Raw genomic sequence first — 20,329 nt, 5'->3', positions numbered from 1 at the left:
AAAAAAAGATGCACCCAGAAAAAAACAACAAATATGCACACATATATTTTTATATACTGCACATATACGGTATGTGTGTGTGTGTATATATAAAATAAAAGGGCTAACCTGCAGATATTGAGGTCAATATTTGCGTTGCAGCCCATCATGATCTAAATGCACCACTGAAGCTGGCCGTATTGACTTCCTCTGGTCAGAGTAGAGTTGGCAACCTTCCCTCGGCGGCTCAGTTGTTCCCACTTTGTTCCTGGCAGCAGCGAAGTAGAGGCGGGTCACTGAAATTTGGGTGATGCACAGGGGCTCATGCGGAGGCCACTAACGATTTTTTTCCAATTTTTTTGGAGACCGGCCGCATGACCCGAGGAGATTTAAGTCACCACCGGCAGTCTGTCCACGCCGCTGCAAGGTAAACAGAAACGGCGAGCAACTGATAACAAATCCTCTCTGTCTACTTCACATCAGTATTTCTGAGAATGTTTAATAGGATATTTTTATTAGTTCAATACATGTTTAATTTTTCCAATTAAGAGGTAGTACTCTTTTTATTTCTGTTGTTGCTCAGACATTCATTATGTCACTTTTTTCTTGGGCTTCAGATGGTTTGAACCTAATCTGAAATACTAAATTCTAACATATCTACCCATATTTTATATTTGTTATCCTTCTAGATACCAATCATACATTTTCCTTTCTAATTATTTCCTCTCCCCATCTCACAGTCATAATGGTAGGGTGAAGATGGGGGACTGGAACTTCCTCGGGGGGATTTTGGAGGAGGTTCACATCCATTCCACTATGGTAGGCAAGATCTGGCTCACCATCCTGTTCATCTTCCGCATGCTGGTCCTGGGGGTGGCGGCGGAGGACGTGTGGAACGACGAGCAGGCCGACTTCATCTGCAACACGGAGCAGCCCGGCTGCAGAAACGTGTGCTACGACCTGGCCTTCCCCATCTCCCTCATTCGCTACTGGGTGCTGCAGGTCATTTTCGTGTCTTCTCCCTCGCTGGTTTATATGGGCCATGCCCTCTACAGGCTGAGGGCTCTAGAGAAGGCCCGGCAGAAGAAGAAGGGACTTCTGCGGAAGGAGCTGGAGTTGGTGGACGTGGAGTTGGCGGAGGCCAGGAAGAGGATAGAGCGGGAGATGAAGCAGGTGGATCAGGGGAAGCTGAACAAAGCTCCTCTGAGGGGATCGCTGCTGCGCACCTACGTGGCTCACGTCGTCACTCGCTCTTTTGTCGAGGTGGCCTTCATGATAGGCCAGTACCTCCTTTATGGCTTTCACCTCTACCCGCTCTTCAAGTGTGAGCGGGATCCTTGTCCAAATGCCGTGGACTGTTACGTCTCCAGGCCGACGGAGAAAAGCGTCTTCATGGTGTTCATGCAGTGCATCGCCGCGATCTCCCTCTTCCTCAACATCCTGGAGATCGCTCATCTGGGTTACAAGAAGATCAAAAAGGGCATCTTGGACTTCTATCCTCACTTGAGAGACGAGAGGGATGAACTGGACGATTATTGCTTTAACAAGTACAAAAAAGAATCGGTCGTGCAAATATGCACCGGCGCAACCCGGAAGGCGACGGTTGCGTCCGCGCCGGGCGACTACAACATCCTGATGGAGCGGATGCAGGGCACGATTATGTACCCAAACCTTATCAAACCTTCAAACTTTCTACCTCTCAAGGGCGAGCTGGCCACTCAGCAGGATCTGGATGATTCTAGATGTTCGGCTCAAAGCCCCCCAGATTTTAAGTGCAGCTTGACTACCAATGAGCCCTGCTCGTGCAGCGACCCTCTGATGAATCCGAAGAAGGAGCCTTACGACATTTTGCACCTTGCTTCAAAGAGTAAAGGTGATAACAGCGGGGAAGGAGCGTGCACAGACTCTTCAAATTGCCCCCAGAATGGAGCGCACACGTCCTCTTTCCCCACGCCGTCTGATAGTGCACCGCGGAGGTCATGGAGGGCACACGCCTCTTTCAAGTGCTCCAAAGTGCTGGAGGGCAAAGGCTCTAATACAGATTCATGTGGGGACGCTAAAGCCAGCAGTAAATCTCAAAGCCGGTCAAAATCAGGCGGCAGACATCAAAGCCGGCCTTCCACTCCAGAGACGCAGGACGAGTCTAGCTCGGGCCCCAAAGCGCCGTCCTCCAGCTGCAGAACATCGATGGCGAGTAACGCAAGCAGACGAGCGCCGGACCTTCAGATTTAATCTGTGAAGCTTTTTACTGTTTGCATTAATGGCACAAAGCCATTTGTGTTACAGATGTCCTATTTAATTCACGGATTTAACTGCCCTCAAACTGGTGAGTCAATTAGTTTGTTTTCGGATTAAAATTGTAACAAATTTCAAGAATTCAAAATCTATTTGTATTTACAACTACATTTGTAATAGGAGGGAATGTTAGACTTTCCCCTCATTTTGGAATATTTTTTTTTTCTATTTTGAATAACAACTTTTATTGAATCAACTTGACAACCAATTAAACTGAAGTTGAGCAAACATCTGCACTGTGTGATCTGATCATTCTCCTTATATTAATAGACATAGATTTATTTTATTAATGCCAGTTTGGATGATGTCGACACTGTATAGCTAAAATTTTAAGATTTATTTTGTGGTAACTTATGTTGGGTTAGAAAATCAGAAGTGCTCTGATACCCAAATATTTTTCACTTCTCTTTATTGATGTCACTTGAAAATCAGTGCAAAACTACAATAACCATTAATACTTATTTATGACAGACATCGTGCACATGATCAAAAAACGACCAATAGCTCAAGTGCAAGATTGCTTTATTTTTCAAGAAACTTAGATTTTTTTTTAAAGCTTTTAAACTTATGACCTTTGGACATAACATGAAATCCACAATGTCATGTGAACTGGGAACAGCTGTGACTTTTGGAAACTATGGCAGAAAAATAAAACACCTACAAATCTAACCAGACTCTGGTTATGTCCTCACACACTCTCCCATGTCTTAAGAACATGTTGTCTTCTACATCAAAAGAATGTGCAAAAATAATAATACATATATGCATACAATACTGAATAAGTTACATTCTAAGAAACCAAGTGAGAACGAAGATTTAAATAAAGTAGCACAGCTACTAACACTGGCTGTCATACATCGTCTTGACTTTGGCTTGAAAGTGACAGCGATATGAACAAAAATCACATTTCTTGTCCTGAGAGTCTGTTACGATCTACTCGGCGCCGGCTGCGTCTTCGGATTCGTACCGCTGAAGCTGGACGGCAGGGGACAGAAAGTACATTTATTAGATTTATTACGCTTTCCAAATTTTCATTCTTTTGTATTTGTGACAATTTTCACAAACACAAAAAACATTACAAATATCACATTCCAAGAATACATTTTTGAATGTATATTTATATAAATATTACTGATCTGTCTGGATGAATCGGTCATATTCCTCTCCGGTACATGAATATAAATGTCCTGTTAAAAGTTTAGTGTTTATAATTCTCTATAAGAAGTCAGTTTACAACATTAAAATTGATTTTCTTTAAATTTTTGTAATCTAAGGACTTGTCCAATAAATCATCTCCAATACACATTTAGGACACTTGGATCGCACCAAGAATGAGTCTGGACACATTTTCAGACTGGAAACGTCACACGAACCACTCCTACGTTTGTTTTAATGAAGGGCAAATAGTGGTGGAGGCAAAGCGGTCCTTCAGTGATTATAACATGAGAACAGATTGTTGAACAGGGTCGACATTAAGTGCTTTAAAAATGTATTTTAAGCTTACCCTTGCTCTGAGGTCTTTATTTTCCTCTACCAGACTTGCACACTTTTGCCTCAATTCGATCACTTCCTGCTGCAGAGCCTCGGCTTGGACTGAATTCAGGCCAACTGCATCCAAACGCTCCCTAACAAACCTGGGATTTGTCTGGTTAAAGAACCTAAAACAAACAGCGGCCCCTGGAATCAAATTAATTCTGAACGTTTCTCCATGCATTGAGAAAAGTGAAGGATACTCCAAAGCGTTGCTGGGCCTTTCCTGTTTTTCGTACAAAGCCACCAAAACTAAAAATCAAGACAGAGATAGAAAATAAAGTTTAATACTTGTGGAAACTACCAGTAGATCTGAGTATCACATATCAATTTCTTTTATACCAACAACGTCTGATACTGATATGTCAAGCAGCAAATATCTTATTTACTCATTCTGCAAATATAGATCAAGTAGATCAATATTAATGTGTTTAGATAAAGTTGTAATTATAGAGTTTGTCAGGAAACAATTAAAATTGATGCATCGGAGAAGCTTGGCATTCTGCATTTAGTAAGAAAGAGGATTCATTTGTACATTTTATATTCCTGCGTAAGTGTACTGCCTGTTTTGTACTGCCTGTGTTGTACTGCCTGTGTTGTACTGCCTAGGTTGTACTGCCTAGGTTGTACTGCCTGTTTTGTACTGCCTAGGTTGTACTGCCTGTTTTGTACTGCCTAGGTTGTACTGCCTGTTGACCGTGGGTCGGAGAGGACTGCAATTTCATCCGTGCTGCATGTCGTGCGTGTATGGTGCATTTGAAAATAAAGTTGACTTTGACTTGAAATAACATGCAAAGAGATAATATTGTATTATTTGCTTAACAATGATTAAATATATTATCATCATTTGTTCAAATAAAAGATTTAAATGTGCAAATGTTATTATTGGAAAACACACTCTTCCTCATACGTTGACATATGTATCTGGACAGTCTGTTCAGCTGGTAAGAAGACCCTTACCGCTGGTCAGACTGTCGATGACACCAGCCTTCTCCAGGTATCTCCGAAACTGCTCCCGTTTGGAGTCCGAAGCCTGTCGGAGGAGCAGAGTGACTTTTTTTTTTTTTCCTGTTGCTTTTTTGCTGTTAACTCCTGTTTTTTTTTTTTTTAAAACAAATTCTGTTTATCGAGAAGCATTTAAAGAAGTAAAACTGTCCTCTTTGTTCAGGTTTACTAATGAGCAACACCTTGCAACAACAGCCGATGCTAATACTTAGCTTATCTAGCTTGGAGTTACAACTAAAGAAAACCCCAGACAACTGTATCAGTGTCACATAACTCGTCAGCAAACACACTTACCCTATAATGTGCCATAATGAGGTTGACTTTATTCTTTAAACACTGTATTTTGTGTCACGCCTGACTCGTCCCGATCACTTTAGCGAGGCAGGGTCAACTGTGGGGGAAAAGTTAAGTTTCGTTTATGACGCTCTGATCGCTGGGCTCGATGCTGCCTTCACGTGCTTCACGTAAAACACAACACAGTATATCAACCATGAGCGAAACGTAGAACTACAGTAAACAAAATCTGGTGCTTTTATCTATCTTTGTGTATTCTAACGTTGTCGTTAGTGCTTTTATAAATCGTCGTCATGGTAATAGTAATGGGCAGGAAAAAAAGGTATCTTGTAGTTAATTCTAATAGTACATACTGTTTGGAAACTTGCTTTTTTTTTTACACACTTTTCTGAGACATTTTTGGACATGTCATGTCTATTTTTTCCGGTGTTTTTTTAAAAGTAACACATAATCACGCAAGATTTATATCACGAAAGTCTATCTGACGTTATTACAAATTTATTCCGACGTGTTAGAAAAATCTGATTTACTCAGAACGCACTATCGTGGATTTCTGCTGCCACCTGCTTGTAATATAGCCTAACGACAGAGTTGCTAATGCCATTTGGTTCGTTTCGTAATAAGCTCGTTTTAAATGATCACTTCTTGAACAGGAAATGAAAGGGTTTTTTTGTATTTACTGCTACAAACTCAAATGGCTCTAATTACTTCCGTCAATAATGTGTTTTATGTGATTCTCCGGGTGACAGGTCACAAAACAAGTCTGGGTACTAGTCAGGTGACAGCGATGAACATCACGAGAGTGACAGATGGTCTGACCAATCATTTGTGGGATTGTCAATTGAACAACGAATCGGAATCAATGGGGCGGGACCTAGGGCTAGTTTTTTTTTCAAGCTAGAGGAAATCCGAAGGAAATGTGTGGGATCATGCTCTGGGTTTCCAAGTAGCCTGGGCATTATTGACAAGCTATCGCCATTGCTTGACGTTAGTTTGTGTTTTGTATCGATCTACCGATACAAACACGGGTGTGGCGACCGACAAATAAGGGGGGGACGAGGGGAAGCCGCTGTTGTTAGGTCAAAATGTCGATTCAGTACGAGGTGGAACAGCTGGCTGACAGCTACGGGGTTGCAGACTCGTTCCCCAAAGATTTCGGTTATGGGGAAGAGGAGGCCGACATCGAGGGCAGCCCGGCGCCATCCGACAGCAAACCGAGAATCCTGCTCATGGGCTTGAGAAGAAGTGGAAAGTCATCGATACAGAAGGTACGAAAGATGTTAACTGTTAGCCCTTCGGAGAGAGAGAGAGAGAGAGAGAGAGAGAGCCCCTCGCATTTGAATGGGGACGTTAGCAACATAGCTAGCATGTCGTAAGTGGGGATAACTGTCCACCGGCGGATAGCACGGCTAGCTTCACCACAGTGGGGCAAAAGGGGTAAAAAAGAAACCCCCACCCCTGTCTGTAATTGTAGCACCTAGACTTCCATTAAAGCTAATGCTAGTGTAGATGTAGCAGTGAATGATTAACCAGGTGAACCGAGGGGACAGGCGCATCTTCACTGTGGACACAGAGCATGTGACTGCCGGGTAGGAACCTGTCCGACAGGCCAGATTGTGTCCGAGTCCAGCCCAGCTGAGAGCACTGGTGAGCAGCACTGGTGAGCAGCACTGGTGAGCAGCACTGGTGAGCAGCACTGGTGAGCAGCACTGGTGAGCAGCAGTGGTGAGCAGCTCTCACATGACAGCACAGCTGACCACACCTTCCATTCTGCAAGTCACAATACTAGTGGTAAATCAGTGCGCCAGTCACCACTGCACCTGCGGTTTGATCGAAAGGGACTCGAACCTCAAACGACCCCCCTCAGAATTAGGGGTTTTTTCCCCCCCGTCAGTAAAATGTTGATTTCAGTCACCTTGGCGTTCACGTTGAAACCAGAGCAGCTGGAGCAACCAGTAATTCTATTTTTTAAAAAAAGGGGGAATAATCCTGTTGTATCCTGAAGGAGAACATTTTGGGATCAGTTCAGACAAAGCCGGTGGGAAATATTTAGATTGGAAACTAAAAAAAAACCAAAACAAAAAAACAAAAAGGTGAGATGGTGAAAGAATCCAACAGGAGTTACCTCACTTGTACTTTTAAGTCCACCTCTTTCAGATTGGCAGAGCGGTTAAATAATACATGAAAGATTTGTGTGCCTTCTTTGATATTTGATTATTCATTTTAAAACTCAGAATGAAGGTGGAATCAAGTCCTCTAGATGTAGTCAGAATTACAGTCATTTGAACTGAAGTGCTCTCCTGTGGAGCCTCACATTAAAGCTCTCCAGTAAGCTCCCAGTTACTAAAATCATGTGATTTGTCTTTGTGCTGGCTCATCGGGCTGCAACCTGTGTCCCACATTCTGATTCAGAACGGCAGCGGTGGAGGGAACGTGTCCAGAGTCTCTAGCTCATTTTCAAGGACCAGCACCCCATTCAACCTTTACCTTCACCCTACAGCTGTGGTTTGCTTGATAAACCAGGCAGCTAAAAGCGCTGGATGGGAGATTTGCATGCATTTCCCTCCAAGCGGCGACTGTAACTCATGCTTGAAATTTACAATCAGCCCAAATAAAGTACACCAGCATGTTTGTTTTAAATCAAATCCATTGGTCGACTGAGCTTCAAGACCAAGATTAAAAACCTGGGTCATAGAAAACATGAAATTTCTTAATAAAGTAGTGGCACTCAGTGATTAACAGTTTTTGGCACCTTTTGAGGGGGTGTGATTGCATTCAATATTATTTGGAAGGCTGGAAACGGCACTTTTATAGAGTGAATGCATGTTGGCATTGAAAGAGATTAAGTGGAAGTGACAAGTGCTTCACTGAGGCGGAGGTACAAACTTGTTAAATATTTTCAGTTCATTGTGAAACTGCAGCAGGATGAGAGTTTTTCTCATAAATGGGAAAAACTGATGATCTTTCAGAACCGTTGGAGTGAATGTGAAACATGCAGCACCAGCTTTCAGCACTGTTTAATTGTTTTATGCACCTAGTATTTATAATTTCAGATTCCCATCTTGTACACATTGAATCAAGAGAAAACAATTTGAATTCATGCACTTAAAGATGATCAAACTTGTTGTTTCAGGTGGTTTTCCACAAGATGTCTCCCAACGAGACTTTATTCCTGGAGAGCACCAACAAGATCTACAAGGACGACATCTCCAGCAGCTCCTTCGTCAACTTCCAGATATGGGACTTCCCGGGGCAGGTGGACTTCTTCGACCCGACCTTTGACTACGAGATGATCTTCAGAGGAACCGGAGCTCTGATATTTGTGATCGACGCTCAGGTAAAGAACTGGGAAAGTAGCGGAAACGCGTCAATTCTCTGACAGAAGATGTTGGTTTCCTTTCACAAACACGCAGTCGAGCAATATCTGGAGCCAGTTTCTCATGCTCCCTTTCTATTTGCCGCGATTTAACTGTACAGATAAAACATTTAGTGCTCATAAAGGTCCTGTAGAACCCCTCGAGAATAAACCCAGCGATGAACTGCCAGGATAAAAGACCAATTAAACTCCACGGCTTTTATACCAATGCTTTCCACTTGATAGCCCTAAGTGCTATCAAGAAGCAATCTCAGGCTACAGTTTTAGCCAAAGCTGATCTGATTGCAGGGATTATTTGCACACAGGCGGCTGCATCAGATGCAATTTATTTCAGCGTTTTGTCTCACAGTGACGTTTGAGGATGCTTGTTTTTCCTCTTACTGACGATCCTTTTAATAAATTTCCTCATACCTGTTGTGTGGTTCACTCACCGCAGCGTGTCTCGACTTTCTTGTTCCTTTTTTACCGACAGGAATCAGTGCCAGCGTGTTCACCTTTTTGTGTCTAAATGTTTGAAATGGTCTTGTGCATCTGATATCTTTTCTGGTTTGTTGTTGCCCCTTCTCCTGCCGACAGGATGATTACGTGGAGGCTCTAGGCAGGCTGCATCTCACCGTGTCACGAGCCTACCGAGTCAATCCGGAGATCAACTTTGAGGTGTTTATCCACAAAGTGGACGGCCTGTCAGACGATCACAAGATCGAGACCCAGAGAGACATCCATCAGAGAGCCAACGACGACCTGGCAGACGCCAGTTTAGAGAAACTACATCTCAGGTATGTTTTCTCCCTTTTACTGCTGCTTCTCATGTTTCCTTTTTGATGTCAAGAAGTTTCATAAAATGAGAAAAGACCTAGTTTTAAATCGAATCATTAATGAAAGTGTTCATTGGAGGCATCCTTCATCCTTTCAATATTAAATCTGAAGAAATAGTCGACGTTTCTTACGAAATCCTTTACAATTCAGCTTGGAATTTCATAACCACGAGACTCATGAAGTTCAATCACTGCTCTGACTCAGCTGCTGTTGTAATCCTCAGTCACACGTCAGTAAAGCGAGGAAAAAACCCCCAACAAATCAAACATCAGACGCTTACCGTAGGCCTTTTGTTCTGAGGGGTAAAGGTAACAAATTTGGTCTGAAAAACATTTGCAGTGCAGAAATAATCATCTGCAAACCACAGACATTAAATCCCCTCGAAGGCTTTTCCAAACATTTTTTAAAAACTTTTTTCTTGTGATAAAGATGCTATAAAGGTTTGTGCCGTTGTTTAAATACCGATCCACTTCCCACTAACTTTACCGTAAAAATAGAAGCTTTTCTGAAAGCGTGGAAGTAATTAGTTTATTTATAAATGTAGTTTACAAGTTAAGCGCGTTAATTCAGCGAATTTTTTTTTTTTTTAGCAGTTCTGTTAAAACCACTTCCTGCAACCAAATGCAGCTGTGGACACGCCGCTATCGAGTCCAATCAGACACCCCACCCCCCACCCCCGCCTTCCCACGGTGAAAGTGAAAATAATTCTGCTGAAGGTGTCCCGATCTCTTTCCACTCGAGGCTACGCTCACAGCGTTACTTACGGGAAGCAGATGACTCGTCAGACTTTGTTTTCTGTCTGCGTGTCGACGACAGCACACAACCTCGTGACGAGAGGCAGAACAACAACAACTCAGTGTGGACGTGTTTATGCTGCCTGAAGCCAGTCGCACACCTTCAAACTGAAGTGTGTGTGGGAAGCTGTGGTGAAACCTGATTGGTCGCTCATCTTGTGTGGTTGCAGTGGTAGCCTCCAACGCCCCGTTCTCTGCATACTCTGGACGTTACCGTGAGATTCCTCCGTTGACTCCTAATGGGAAACAATTAGTGATGGGTCCGACACCGGAGCTCTTCATTTGTTGTTCCTTGTTTTTATTCCGTCAAGTTAAAATATTTTAATTAACACCGTATCGTTCGGCGTCTGTCATGTGATCTTATGACAGTCTGCATTTTTTTTACCTGCTTCCGACTGTGCGATGAGGAAGTGAGAAGCTTTTGCCGCCATTAACTGCTTATTCATATCCCTTTTTTTGTCTTTTTTTCATTCAGCTTTTACTTGACAAGTATTTACGACCACTCCATCTTTGAGGCCTTCAGCAAAGTGGTGCAGAAGCTCATCCCTCAGCTGCCCACCCTGGAGAACCTGCTCAACATCTTCATATCTGTGAGTCAACAACAACAACAACAACAGCAGGATTTAAAAACCTGCATCACGACATGAAACAAAAAGAACCCGATTACCCGAACCTGTTGCTGCGTGCGTATTCTTCCTGAACGTTTCGTCTCCGACAGAATTCAGGGATCGAGAAGGCCTTCCTGTTCGACGTGGTCAGTAAGATCTACATCGCCACCGACAGCTCTCCGGTGGACATGCAGTCATACGAGCTGTGCTGCGACATGATCGACGTCGTCATCGACGTCTCCTGCATCTACGGGTGAGGTTTCCGACGTCATCGGGGAGTCACAGGCTGTATTTTGCCTCACGTAATTTGATTCAAGGGAGATATATACAAATGTATGAATAAGATTTTCTTCTTTTTTTTTTAAGTCTGAGGGAGGATGGCAGCGGTAGCGCCTATGACAAGGAGTCCATGGCGATCATCAAGCTGAACAACACCACTGTGCTGTACCTGAAGGAGGTCACCAAGTTCCTGGCGCTCGTCTGCATCCTGAGAGAAGAAAGCTTTGAACGCAAAGGTAAATATCTGTTTGTTTCCTCCTGTCCTCCTTTCCTTGGTGCTTCCAGAAGCCACTCCCCTTTTTCTAACGTGGTTTTTCCTTCAAACGTCAATCCAATATTTCGTTTCCATCACGGCAAATGTGCTTGAAAAGAGTGAACGCTAGAAATTTGGAGATTCTTCCAGTGGTTTACCACCAATCCCGACTGTTTCTTTTTTGGGAGTCGTGTTTCCGTGGCTGTATCCGAGCCGGAGCGGATAAATGACCTCGATTACGACGGCGCCATCTGACCTGGAAATCAATGCTGGTGTTTCCCGTTCCCCCGCTGACGACTGACGCCAGATGATGATCGTGTGTGGGTTGAGCTTAATATCCGGCGTGGGAGTGGTTTTATTGACTATCATTAAAAACTGATTCCAGTGGAGTCGGGCTGTTAATGGAAAATATCGATAAAATCAAGTAGGAGGGAATTTCCTAATAAATCTTAATTGAAAACCAATAAGATTCCTAGATATTTTTATTATTGTAAATGTATGCTTACTTGGAGTTTTATACATAGAATTCCTCTCAAAAGTTGGAACGGGCAACAAGGGACTCTGAAAATAGAAACTTTCTCCCTGCAGCTCCTTCTCCATCGTGACTAATCATCTCCTGTATCCTTCTCGCCTCCTCAGGTTTGATAGACTACAACTTCCACTGTTTCCGGAAGGCCATCCACGAAGTGTTCGAGGTGGGCGTCTCCGCCCAGCGTCCGACGGGCCCCCAGCCGGTGGGCTCGCCCTGCACCAAGGTCGTCGCACTGAACGGCACGCCGCGCAACACCGTCTAGACGCCGATGCAAAAAATAACATTTTAAAAGACACAAAAAAGGGCGTGTGAAGGAAAGGAAAAGGCAAAACGACGGTCAGGGGAGCCTGTTGACGAAGGACTGCTAAACGGAGCTCACCGATGCGCACATCACTATTCCTTGAATCCCCCAGCATCTAAAAGCACCGAGTGGGGTGTCGCTGGAGCGCCACCGGTCGGGCAGAGATGCAAGGGAAATTCACGTTTCAGGCAAATGCAATGCATCTTTATCGCCTGCGAGGAAGTCGGAGAGTTTAAACCGCACTTGGACAGGAAGCATTTCCAGGGTCGTTTCCGTGGATTTCTCTCAAAGCGGTTCCAGACTGTGATGACTAACCGCCGTTCCCTCTGGATGAACAGAGGAGGAGGAGGAGGAGGAACGGACCTCTCGCCATGGATAAAACTGTGATGTCAGTTTTCAGGAATCTTATGAAGAACCCGCCCCCCCCCCTCCATCCCCGACCAGTTCTGTGCTAAAGAAAATAAATATCAAGGAATAATAATAATAATAAAAAAAGATGGTGGATGCGAACCTACACACGTTCAGAGATGGCCTTACGTAGATAAAGCTCGTCCAGCCGTGCGAGCTTTCGCTACGACTCACCTCACCTCTACCTGAATGCTGCCCACAACTCACTTTGTGTTTCACTGTTTAAGGGAAAATGAGGGGTTTTTTTTGTTTGCAGACTGAAAAGGGATTGTTCAGTCCTTGTCTTTGTCTCGTGTGTGTGTGTGTGTGTGTGTGTGTGTGTGTGCGTGCCAGTGAGTGGTTTGCATTGGATCCCATACTGGGCGCTTTGTCTGTGCAGGTGAACGACCTTTCACAGGTATAGTTTATGTCAATAACAACAGCTTAGCGTAAATTAAAATCTCCAATCAGTGAATTCCACTTCTGTGTGCGCTCTACTGGAAATCTAACTTTTTTTTGATTAAATGTGATGGGTTGTAAAAGTGAGTTAACATGTTTCTTTGTAAAAGCACTGCCTAAATAATTAAATAACTCAGTAAAATGGACACATGTCATGATTTAAGAGCATATTTATCGCAGCCGAAGACAGAAATGTATGAAGTATTGATGAGGTGCAGGACTGATGGAGGGGCGACATGCATTCATACTAGGGCGTGTTGTCAGTTGTGACGCTGCTAATTGCATTAGAAGGCGAGAAAGTGAAAAGTAAACTGATAAAGCAGGAACAGAGCAAAAGATTCATCAGTTTTTGCTCTTAGAATGAAACTCAGACCTTCATGTCTCGGCTATATCTGAAGATCCTGGATTAGGAAGCAGGATTTAAATATTCTCTTCTTGATTTGAGTTTTATTCGGTTAATTTATTCGGGTTTTCTGGAGAACTTTCTGCTTAAAACGGGCCCAATATCTCTCCTCAGTCTTGCCATCGTCACCTGGAATTAAACACTTGCACATGAAAACTGTGAGGGATGATTGACCTTTGGTGTATAGTGATACTATAGTATGTGAAATAAAAAAAAAAAAAGAATTGCATTTGTTTTTGTCCGTATTTAATTATTAGTGCATTAAGACTAATGTGATTTGTGTGATGCCTTTTGGATAACATCGTAATCCTCATTAAACATTGTCAAAGTACCAGAAATGTAAAAAACAAAACAAAAACAAAACACAGTTACAAAGTGTTATGAAGTAAAATTTTACATCTACCATTGAATAAGAATTTTAAATTCTGTCACAATCTTATAGGGGAGCAGGTTAAAGCCCGTCAGTACCTACTTACCGCCACTAGATGATGCTGCAGGCCGACGGCCTTTCCCCCTCTGGGTCTCGTTGCCCCTTCTGGACCAGTAAATGTTTTTAACACTTATTGAATTTATCACAAGTGTGCAGCATTTGCTGGGCCTGTATGAAGGCTCTTTATAGACTTAATAAATGTCAGCTTCTGAAACCGAGAAACTGTGCTTTATGAGCAGTTTATGGAATAAATGGGATTATTTAGAAATTCTGTGTATTATCTGGATATTTCCTCTACGTTAGCAGAAAACTTTTCCAACCTTGGATCAAATGCAAAATAGTATTTTTTTGTTGGTGCTTCCATAATATTCAAGTATAATTATCAGTTTCCTTGAGTGGAATGTTCTTCGGGGCATTGTAAACAAGTGAGAGGGGAAAAGACTCCCCCAGTCACCCTCCCCCCTACACACACACACACTGGTTTACTGGCTATAAAACCAACTCGTGAATCATTTCTCCATGCAAGTTATTCACCAGTTAAGTTAAATAAGCCTCACAGCCACTGTCACGACCCATTATGTGGGGAGTAGGCGAGACAGCTAAACACCACTTCCACGCAATTTAGATGCAATAAAACACTGACAGCTTTTTTATCCACTTCATTAAACCAGTAATTTCTTATAAAAATCTCCAGCATTAATCCTGGCCATGCTTTCCCTGCGGTTCCTTAAACTCTCCTCCAACCTTAGCTGCCTTGCTTTGATGCTTACTCAAATGGGCGCTAATATGAGATAAATTATGCATCCGCGTGGAGCCTACACATGCCAAGGAATATAAAGTGTGACTCTGTGAAAGATGGTGAATTAAAGCAAAGTGTGATATCTTGACGGCCTAATGGCAGATAGGTTAAGCCTGTCAGCCTGATGGTTTGTTGATCTGCAAGTCACTTCACATTCACATGAGACGAGGGGTCACGCTCATGATGTTTTGAAGGTCATTTGGAGTTCGGAGATTGTGGCTAAAGAGGCCTTTAGTGACGTCACTTAAATACTGCACTATAATCTTTATTTTCCTTTTAATGCCAGTATAATCGATTCCGTTTAGGGTAATTCAACATTACTGCAGGTGCAGCAGCTGATGAGATAAGTAGGTTGTATTCTTTTAAATAAGCATGTTTAAAGATATCAAAAGAGACAGCAACCTAAACTGTAAGTACTGAATGTTTTCACTCACCTCAAAAAAAGTTATAAGACAGAGAAAATGATGTCATAGAGATTTTAGTGTCTGCAAAGTGCAAAAAACAAAATATTGTATGATAACAACAGTTAAAAATAGATTTTAAAAAAAGGATATCCTAACTATAATGTCAGTTTACTTTTTCATGTATGAACATCAGGTAGACCAACCCTCTTAGTGTGTACCTGTTACCATGAAAACTTGCCCCTGGAATCAGGAATAATTTTTGCATCTATTAGTTTGGTAATAGTTTTATCAATGATAGAAATTTTTTTGTTTTTGTTTAAGAAAATATGACACCAAGCTGAATCACCAGCGTTTCAGCTATCTATTGCTTTATTATTTGTGATTTTACAGTGATAAATGTTCTGTTAGTCCAATAAATGTCAGCTTTCTGATCCAGCTCTGACTTTCATGTGTTAGATATAATTATTATAATAACTGCTGTTGAAGCACTGAAGAAATGAAGTTACAAATTAAGCTGTTGTATTTGCTCCTAACTCCACCACTTCTAATATTCCTTAAAAAAAAAAGGAAAATAAAATAAAATAAAATAAAACAGAATATTTCTTGGACTGTTCCTTATCTTTCAAGAAACGTTAGATCAAAGTCTGATTGTAGCTTTTTCAGTCATCCTGCAAACAAACACCGGTGGAGGTGGAGATGAAATGGGAAGTATCGACTGAATGACATTCTAAATATACTAAACAATAAAAATATAAAAGCCAATTTGAATAGATGAGATGATTCCCTTAGTTTAAAAAACAATTATTTTCAGCTCGTTTGAATAAATGAATTAAAATTCCTATCAAGTAAATTCAATTAAAAGTCAGTCTCAGCTCCACTATTGACTTTCCGCCTGGCTGGGTCGTACAGTAACTCGATCTAACCGCTAGATGGTGCTGTTGCCTTCTGTTTCGGCCGACGTGCGCGCCTCCGTCGGCCTAGAGACGCTGGAGATAAGCGCGACTCCTTCCTGGCGGAGGGATCTGGAGGAGAGGAAGAGTCGGGAGAAGTTGAGGATGCTGCAGAAGCAACTGCATGATGTACAGCTGCAATATGGCATCATAGCAGCTGCTGAAATTGCATTGCTTTATCAACACCCCCCCTCCTCCCCCATCCACTCTATTAAGGAATCTTCGCCAGGAATGAAATAAAGCCAGCAGAACATACTTTTGCCTGTGATGTCACTCTCACTTCCGCACGCCGGTCAGCCCTTTTTTCTTAGAAGTCTCGGTATCATTACAACAGTGATATTGCCATAACATTCTTAATAAAACTCAGCCACTATCTCCCATCTTTACACTTTATTAGCCATGCTTATGAGGGACGAAGGGGGAAATGATGTGAGTGAGATGTCTCAGATAGGTGACAGATGTAATACAGGCTTCATTTGTTAAATTGTGAGCTAATGTGGCTCCAGTCGGTGTAATTATAAGGCGTAGACAAGGGGAGCTGAGATGGACGGCTTAAAGATTGCCTGATGAAGAAGTTTCCAGTTGTTCATGAAAGAACATAATGAAAGGATGATGTACTTTCAGTTTCCCTCACACGTCTGTCGTAATTATACGTACAAAGTGCATCTGGAATAATATGCCCGCAGGGAAAGATAACTTCCTTAACAGATATTACAGTCAAGACATTCAAAGTCAGCCAGCTGCTGAATCAGGGGAACCGAAGAAAGCAAAGATGTAAATAATGAGGTATGATGTGCCAAAGATCTCTTTCCATTTGGAATCGAGGGGCAGTTCTGTGATAACCTTCCCTTTATTTTATTTCAGATGAATATGAATTACAAGTTGATGGATTGACAGAAAAGTCATTATCAAACATTTCTGTTATTTTTTTCAAGCATAAATCAGAATTATTTCCTTGTTGTGGGTTATTATCCGAGGGAATTTGTCGGTTATCTGATGATAAATTGAAAAAAATGACTCTCTGAAGTCTTTCTTGGGCCGCTTATCAATGTATTTCTTAAATTCAGTGAGTCAGGAGGTTAACTGATTAGTTGATAAAGCTTGATTTGGCTGCAATGCAACCTCTAAATAGTACTAGGGTAAAAATGTCTTACATACTTGTGAAAAAGTTTAATCTTTCTGCTCAAACTGAATCTAATCCCACATAAAACTAACCTGCCACGTGTTCTCCATCTGAAATTCACTTGACCCCAAGGTTCTGACCCTTATCTGCAGCGGAGGAAGAGCGTGGAGGAGGAAGAGTGTGCGTTGGATGGAGGGGCAGACATCACCTGTGCTTTCCCGGTCAGGCAGTAGAGCGTGGAGCAGAGGGCCTGGGGTGGGGGCACAGCCAGCTAATGGGGTCCAACAGGGGAGCAGGGGCCCGGGACAGCACTGACAAAAGGAGCAGCGACAGATGCCATTATCTCAGCCCCATGCAGATACAAAAGAGCTAGACATCACAGGCCCTGACACTGACAGGTGTGTTGGTGTGTGTGTGTGTGCGCGCGTACGTGTGTGTGTCTGCGTACCTGTGTGTGTGTGTGTGTGTGTGTGTGTGAAGGGCCTCTGTCGGAGAAGTGTGTGTCTGCCCACTGCGAGGTTAACAGAACACAACAGAGAGGAAGTGGATTATGGTAAAGCCTGCAATATTTTTGGTAACACTTGTCTGAGCTCCTCTGCCCCCCCCTCCCCACCCATACACCCACCCACTCCACACCCATGCATATGTGTGCATGCAATTTGAGCGTGTGTCTGGCTATCTGGCTACATCCTGCATGATCCTGTCTTGTTAGTGTGAGACGGGGGGCTAGATCAGTCACCCATCACTCGCTTGGAATTCAAGGGGGGGCATCATGGAAAAGAAGCGCATCATCCTCGCTCGCCCATTTCACCGGCCGCTGCTCTTGACCTTAAAATATGCAGCTGTTCGCTTTCACCCAAAGGATGTTCTGGTCATTTGGAGAACCAAAAACCTGGTGTGTCGTGGTGTGGGGTTTTCTTTTTTTTTGGGAGAGGAGACGCGAGGCGGATATGGTGATGCATGCAGCCGGATTGGTAAAAGCAGAGAAGGGGGCTGTTAAGCAGCAGTTTTGGGGAGGGATGAGAAATGTGAGCTTTAGCCAGTGTAGCGCAGTGACACGGGACAGCGTTATTGACTGTGGCGGCGCATGCTGACAGTGGATTGTCAGGCCCCTGCAGTCATTTGCCAGACCGAGCGGATGCAAAGGGGATCAGAGTTTTTTGGAGCTTATAGAGAAACGAGTAAGAAAAGATGACAAAAAGTGAGGAAAAGGGAGGAATGGCAAGAGAGAGAGAGAGAGAGAAAAAAGGAGGATAGAGAAGAAACTGGCAGCCATACAAATGTTTGAATATACACTTAACACGCAGACAGACACACACGGAGCTGCGGACGCCCCGCTGGGTGTCTGACACTGATGCTGCCAGACTAATCAGGGTATTTTCTCTCTCCCTCTCACTTGCTCATTAGCGTTGGAGGAGAAACCAGACGGTTGTGACGTCGTCGTGACGCCGACTCGAGTATGAGAGGCTTGATTTAGAGTCCTTTAGTATTTTTTTTTATTTTTTATTTTGCCAGGGTCCAACTTCTAATGATTCTCCAAGTGAGCTCTACTTTCTACGTGAAACCAATAACAGTCAGGCAGTCTGGAAGGAAATAACTAAATACACCAATTTAACTGTCATCATCACCTGAAAAACATTTGGAAGGTAATGGATAAAGTAATGGTTAATCGCGTTTGCAGAAAAGCAAAGCGGTGAAGTCTCTCTGACGTCTACAGACAGGTGATAAATTGAAGGAGCAACACGAGGCCTCGTCAGATTTCTTCTGACAGATGGAGACTTGGACTCATTTATTCTATTGAAGGGTGAACGAAGATTGACCACCGGCCTTCCTCGGTTTCAGGCCGCAGCCACAATATCAGTTCTATTCCCATGGAAAAAAAAATAGAAAATTCTGGAGAGATTGACGCCAAGTTTTTTTGGTTTTCAATAATGATTTCTGATCTCCCACCTCAGCTCAGGATTCACTTTGTTGTCATTCTTATTCTCATCAAACTTTCAAGTGACCGTTACATCTTCTTCTCCTTCGTCTCTATTATACGTCCTTTGCAAAAACTGAAGTTTAGAGTCTCGCACGTTTTTGATCAAACAAAGATAAGATCATCGTGAACTGGATTCTCAGAATTAAAACCGAGAATCCAGTTCACGAGAATTCCATCGATGCATTCTTCAAAACACGTAAGGACACGCAGAATTTATCAGCTTTTCCATTAATGTTTGCCTTTTTTTTTTATGTTCTTGCTTTACAGCCCATGCATGTCCTTTAGCCATACACGTTTTATTCGCCTGAATTTGTTGTTCCCTAACGGGAACAACGGCAGCGCAAAGAATACCGAAGCACCACTATTAAAACAATAAACGGGCTCTTTGGTGCCGAATGGCTCAAGGCGGTAGAGTAGTGTAGTAATAGCTGTCAAAAAGGCCTCTGAGAATTTTTAGGCAGAAGTGGACTTACAGATGATGGAGTGGGCTACGCACAGAGACTGAGGGGTGTAGAAATGAAATAGAACTTTACAAACATTCGTCCTCAGGCCTTGTTAAGCCTAAGGTGCTGCAAGCAGGAAATTCAAAAAGCTGGTGTTTCAAATGGAACCTCAGAAAACGTCCGTCGATGCAATAAAATGGACATGAGAAGGTGAAATGTTGCATTATAAATCTAAATCCTGGATCTAGAGCATTAGAGGTGACAAATAAAGTAAAAAGTAAATAGAGAAAAAAAAATGTTGGGAAACACAGAGGAAATTCTTCCCCATGCTTCCTACTTCCTTCCTTTCTTCCTTGCATCCTTCCTCTCAGTATCTCACTTCCTCGTAACAGAATTTATCTGCACCCAACAGAAGTATATTTTTAAAGCCTGCTGCAAACCTTTCTATCTTACCCTCCTCACACACAGACACATGAATACCATTCAGTGGACTTGCTGGGGAACCTGTTCCCGGGGTCCAGATTGAAAATGTGATGTGTGCTAATGCATTCCGAACAGAGGTGAGGCCGGCCCTTTCCCTCCTCTGTGAGGTAACAGTGGGAACGCCAACCCCCCGATGCAGTAAGCCGGAGAGGCGAGAACATTACAGCGGCTGAGTAATGAGAACCATAGGGCTCCCAGTCATTCCCACACTCGCACACACACACTCGCCGGTCGGTCCACGGTGGCGTGAGGCTCCCAGCGGCGCACCATCAGTGCCACGGTGGCTTGATGGTGATGCCGTGTGAAGTTCAGAGCTGTTCGACTCAGGCTCCAGCTGCTGCGCCGCACGATGCCACGTTTTCTCCTGGTTCTTATTAGACCCGTTTTTGTTTTTTTGTTTTTTGT

At 43.1% G+C, this 20,329-nt stretch overlaps 3 protein-coding genes across 3 annotated transcripts; 2 read left to right on the top strand and 1 right to left on the bottom strand.

Moving 5' to 3' along the window:
* The first annotated feature begins 94 nt into the window (after positions 1–94).
* Positions 95–2,304, top strand: gja9a (gap junction protein alpha 9a). Its single transcript, XM_068323589.1, has 2 exons — positions 95–406; positions 720–2,304. Exons 1-2 carry the CDS (start codon positions 354–356, stop codon positions 2,209–2,211), a joined length of 1,545 nt encoding a protein of 514 aa, XP_068179690.1. The 5' UTR covers positions 95–353; the 3' UTR covers positions 2,212–2,304.
* Positions 2,305–2,779: 475 nt separating this feature from the next.
* Positions 2,780–5,246, bottom strand: LOC137601420 (c-Myc-binding protein-like). The gene is made up of 5 exons (XM_068323593.1): positions 5,104–5,246; positions 4,765–4,837; positions 4,008–4,056; positions 3,779–3,908; positions 2,780–3,249 (listed from the first exon to the last, which is right to left on the bottom strand). The coding sequence occupies exons 1-5, from the start codon at positions 5,116–5,118 to the stop codon at positions 3,208–3,210; spliced, it is 309 nt and encodes a 102-aa protein (XP_068179694.1). The 5' UTR covers positions 5,119–5,246; the 3' UTR covers positions 2,780–3,207.
* A 741-nt stretch (positions 5,247–5,987) lies between these two features.
* rragca (Ras-related GTP binding Ca) lies at positions 5,988–13,534 on the top strand. Its single transcript, XM_068323361.1, has 7 exons — positions 5,988–6,371; positions 8,237–8,440; positions 9,056–9,255; positions 10,565–10,679; positions 10,808–10,950; positions 11,064–11,212; positions 11,869–13,534. The coding sequence occupies exons 1-7, from the start codon at positions 6,189–6,191 to the stop codon at positions 12,021–12,023; spliced, it is 1,149 nt and encodes a 382-aa protein (XP_068179462.1). The 5' UTR covers positions 5,988–6,188; the 3' UTR covers positions 12,024–13,534.
* Positions 13,535–20,329: the final 6,795 nt, after the last annotated feature.

Source organism: Antennarius striatus, chromosome 9 (genome assembly GCF_040054535.1).
Source record: "Antennarius striatus isolate MH-2024 chromosome 9, ASM4005453v1, whole genome shotgun sequence".
Lineage (NCBI taxonomy): Eukaryota > Metazoa > Chordata > Actinopteri > Lophiiformes > Antennariidae > Antennarius > Antennarius striatus.
This window is presented reverse-complemented; position numbering and strand designations above follow the sequence as displayed.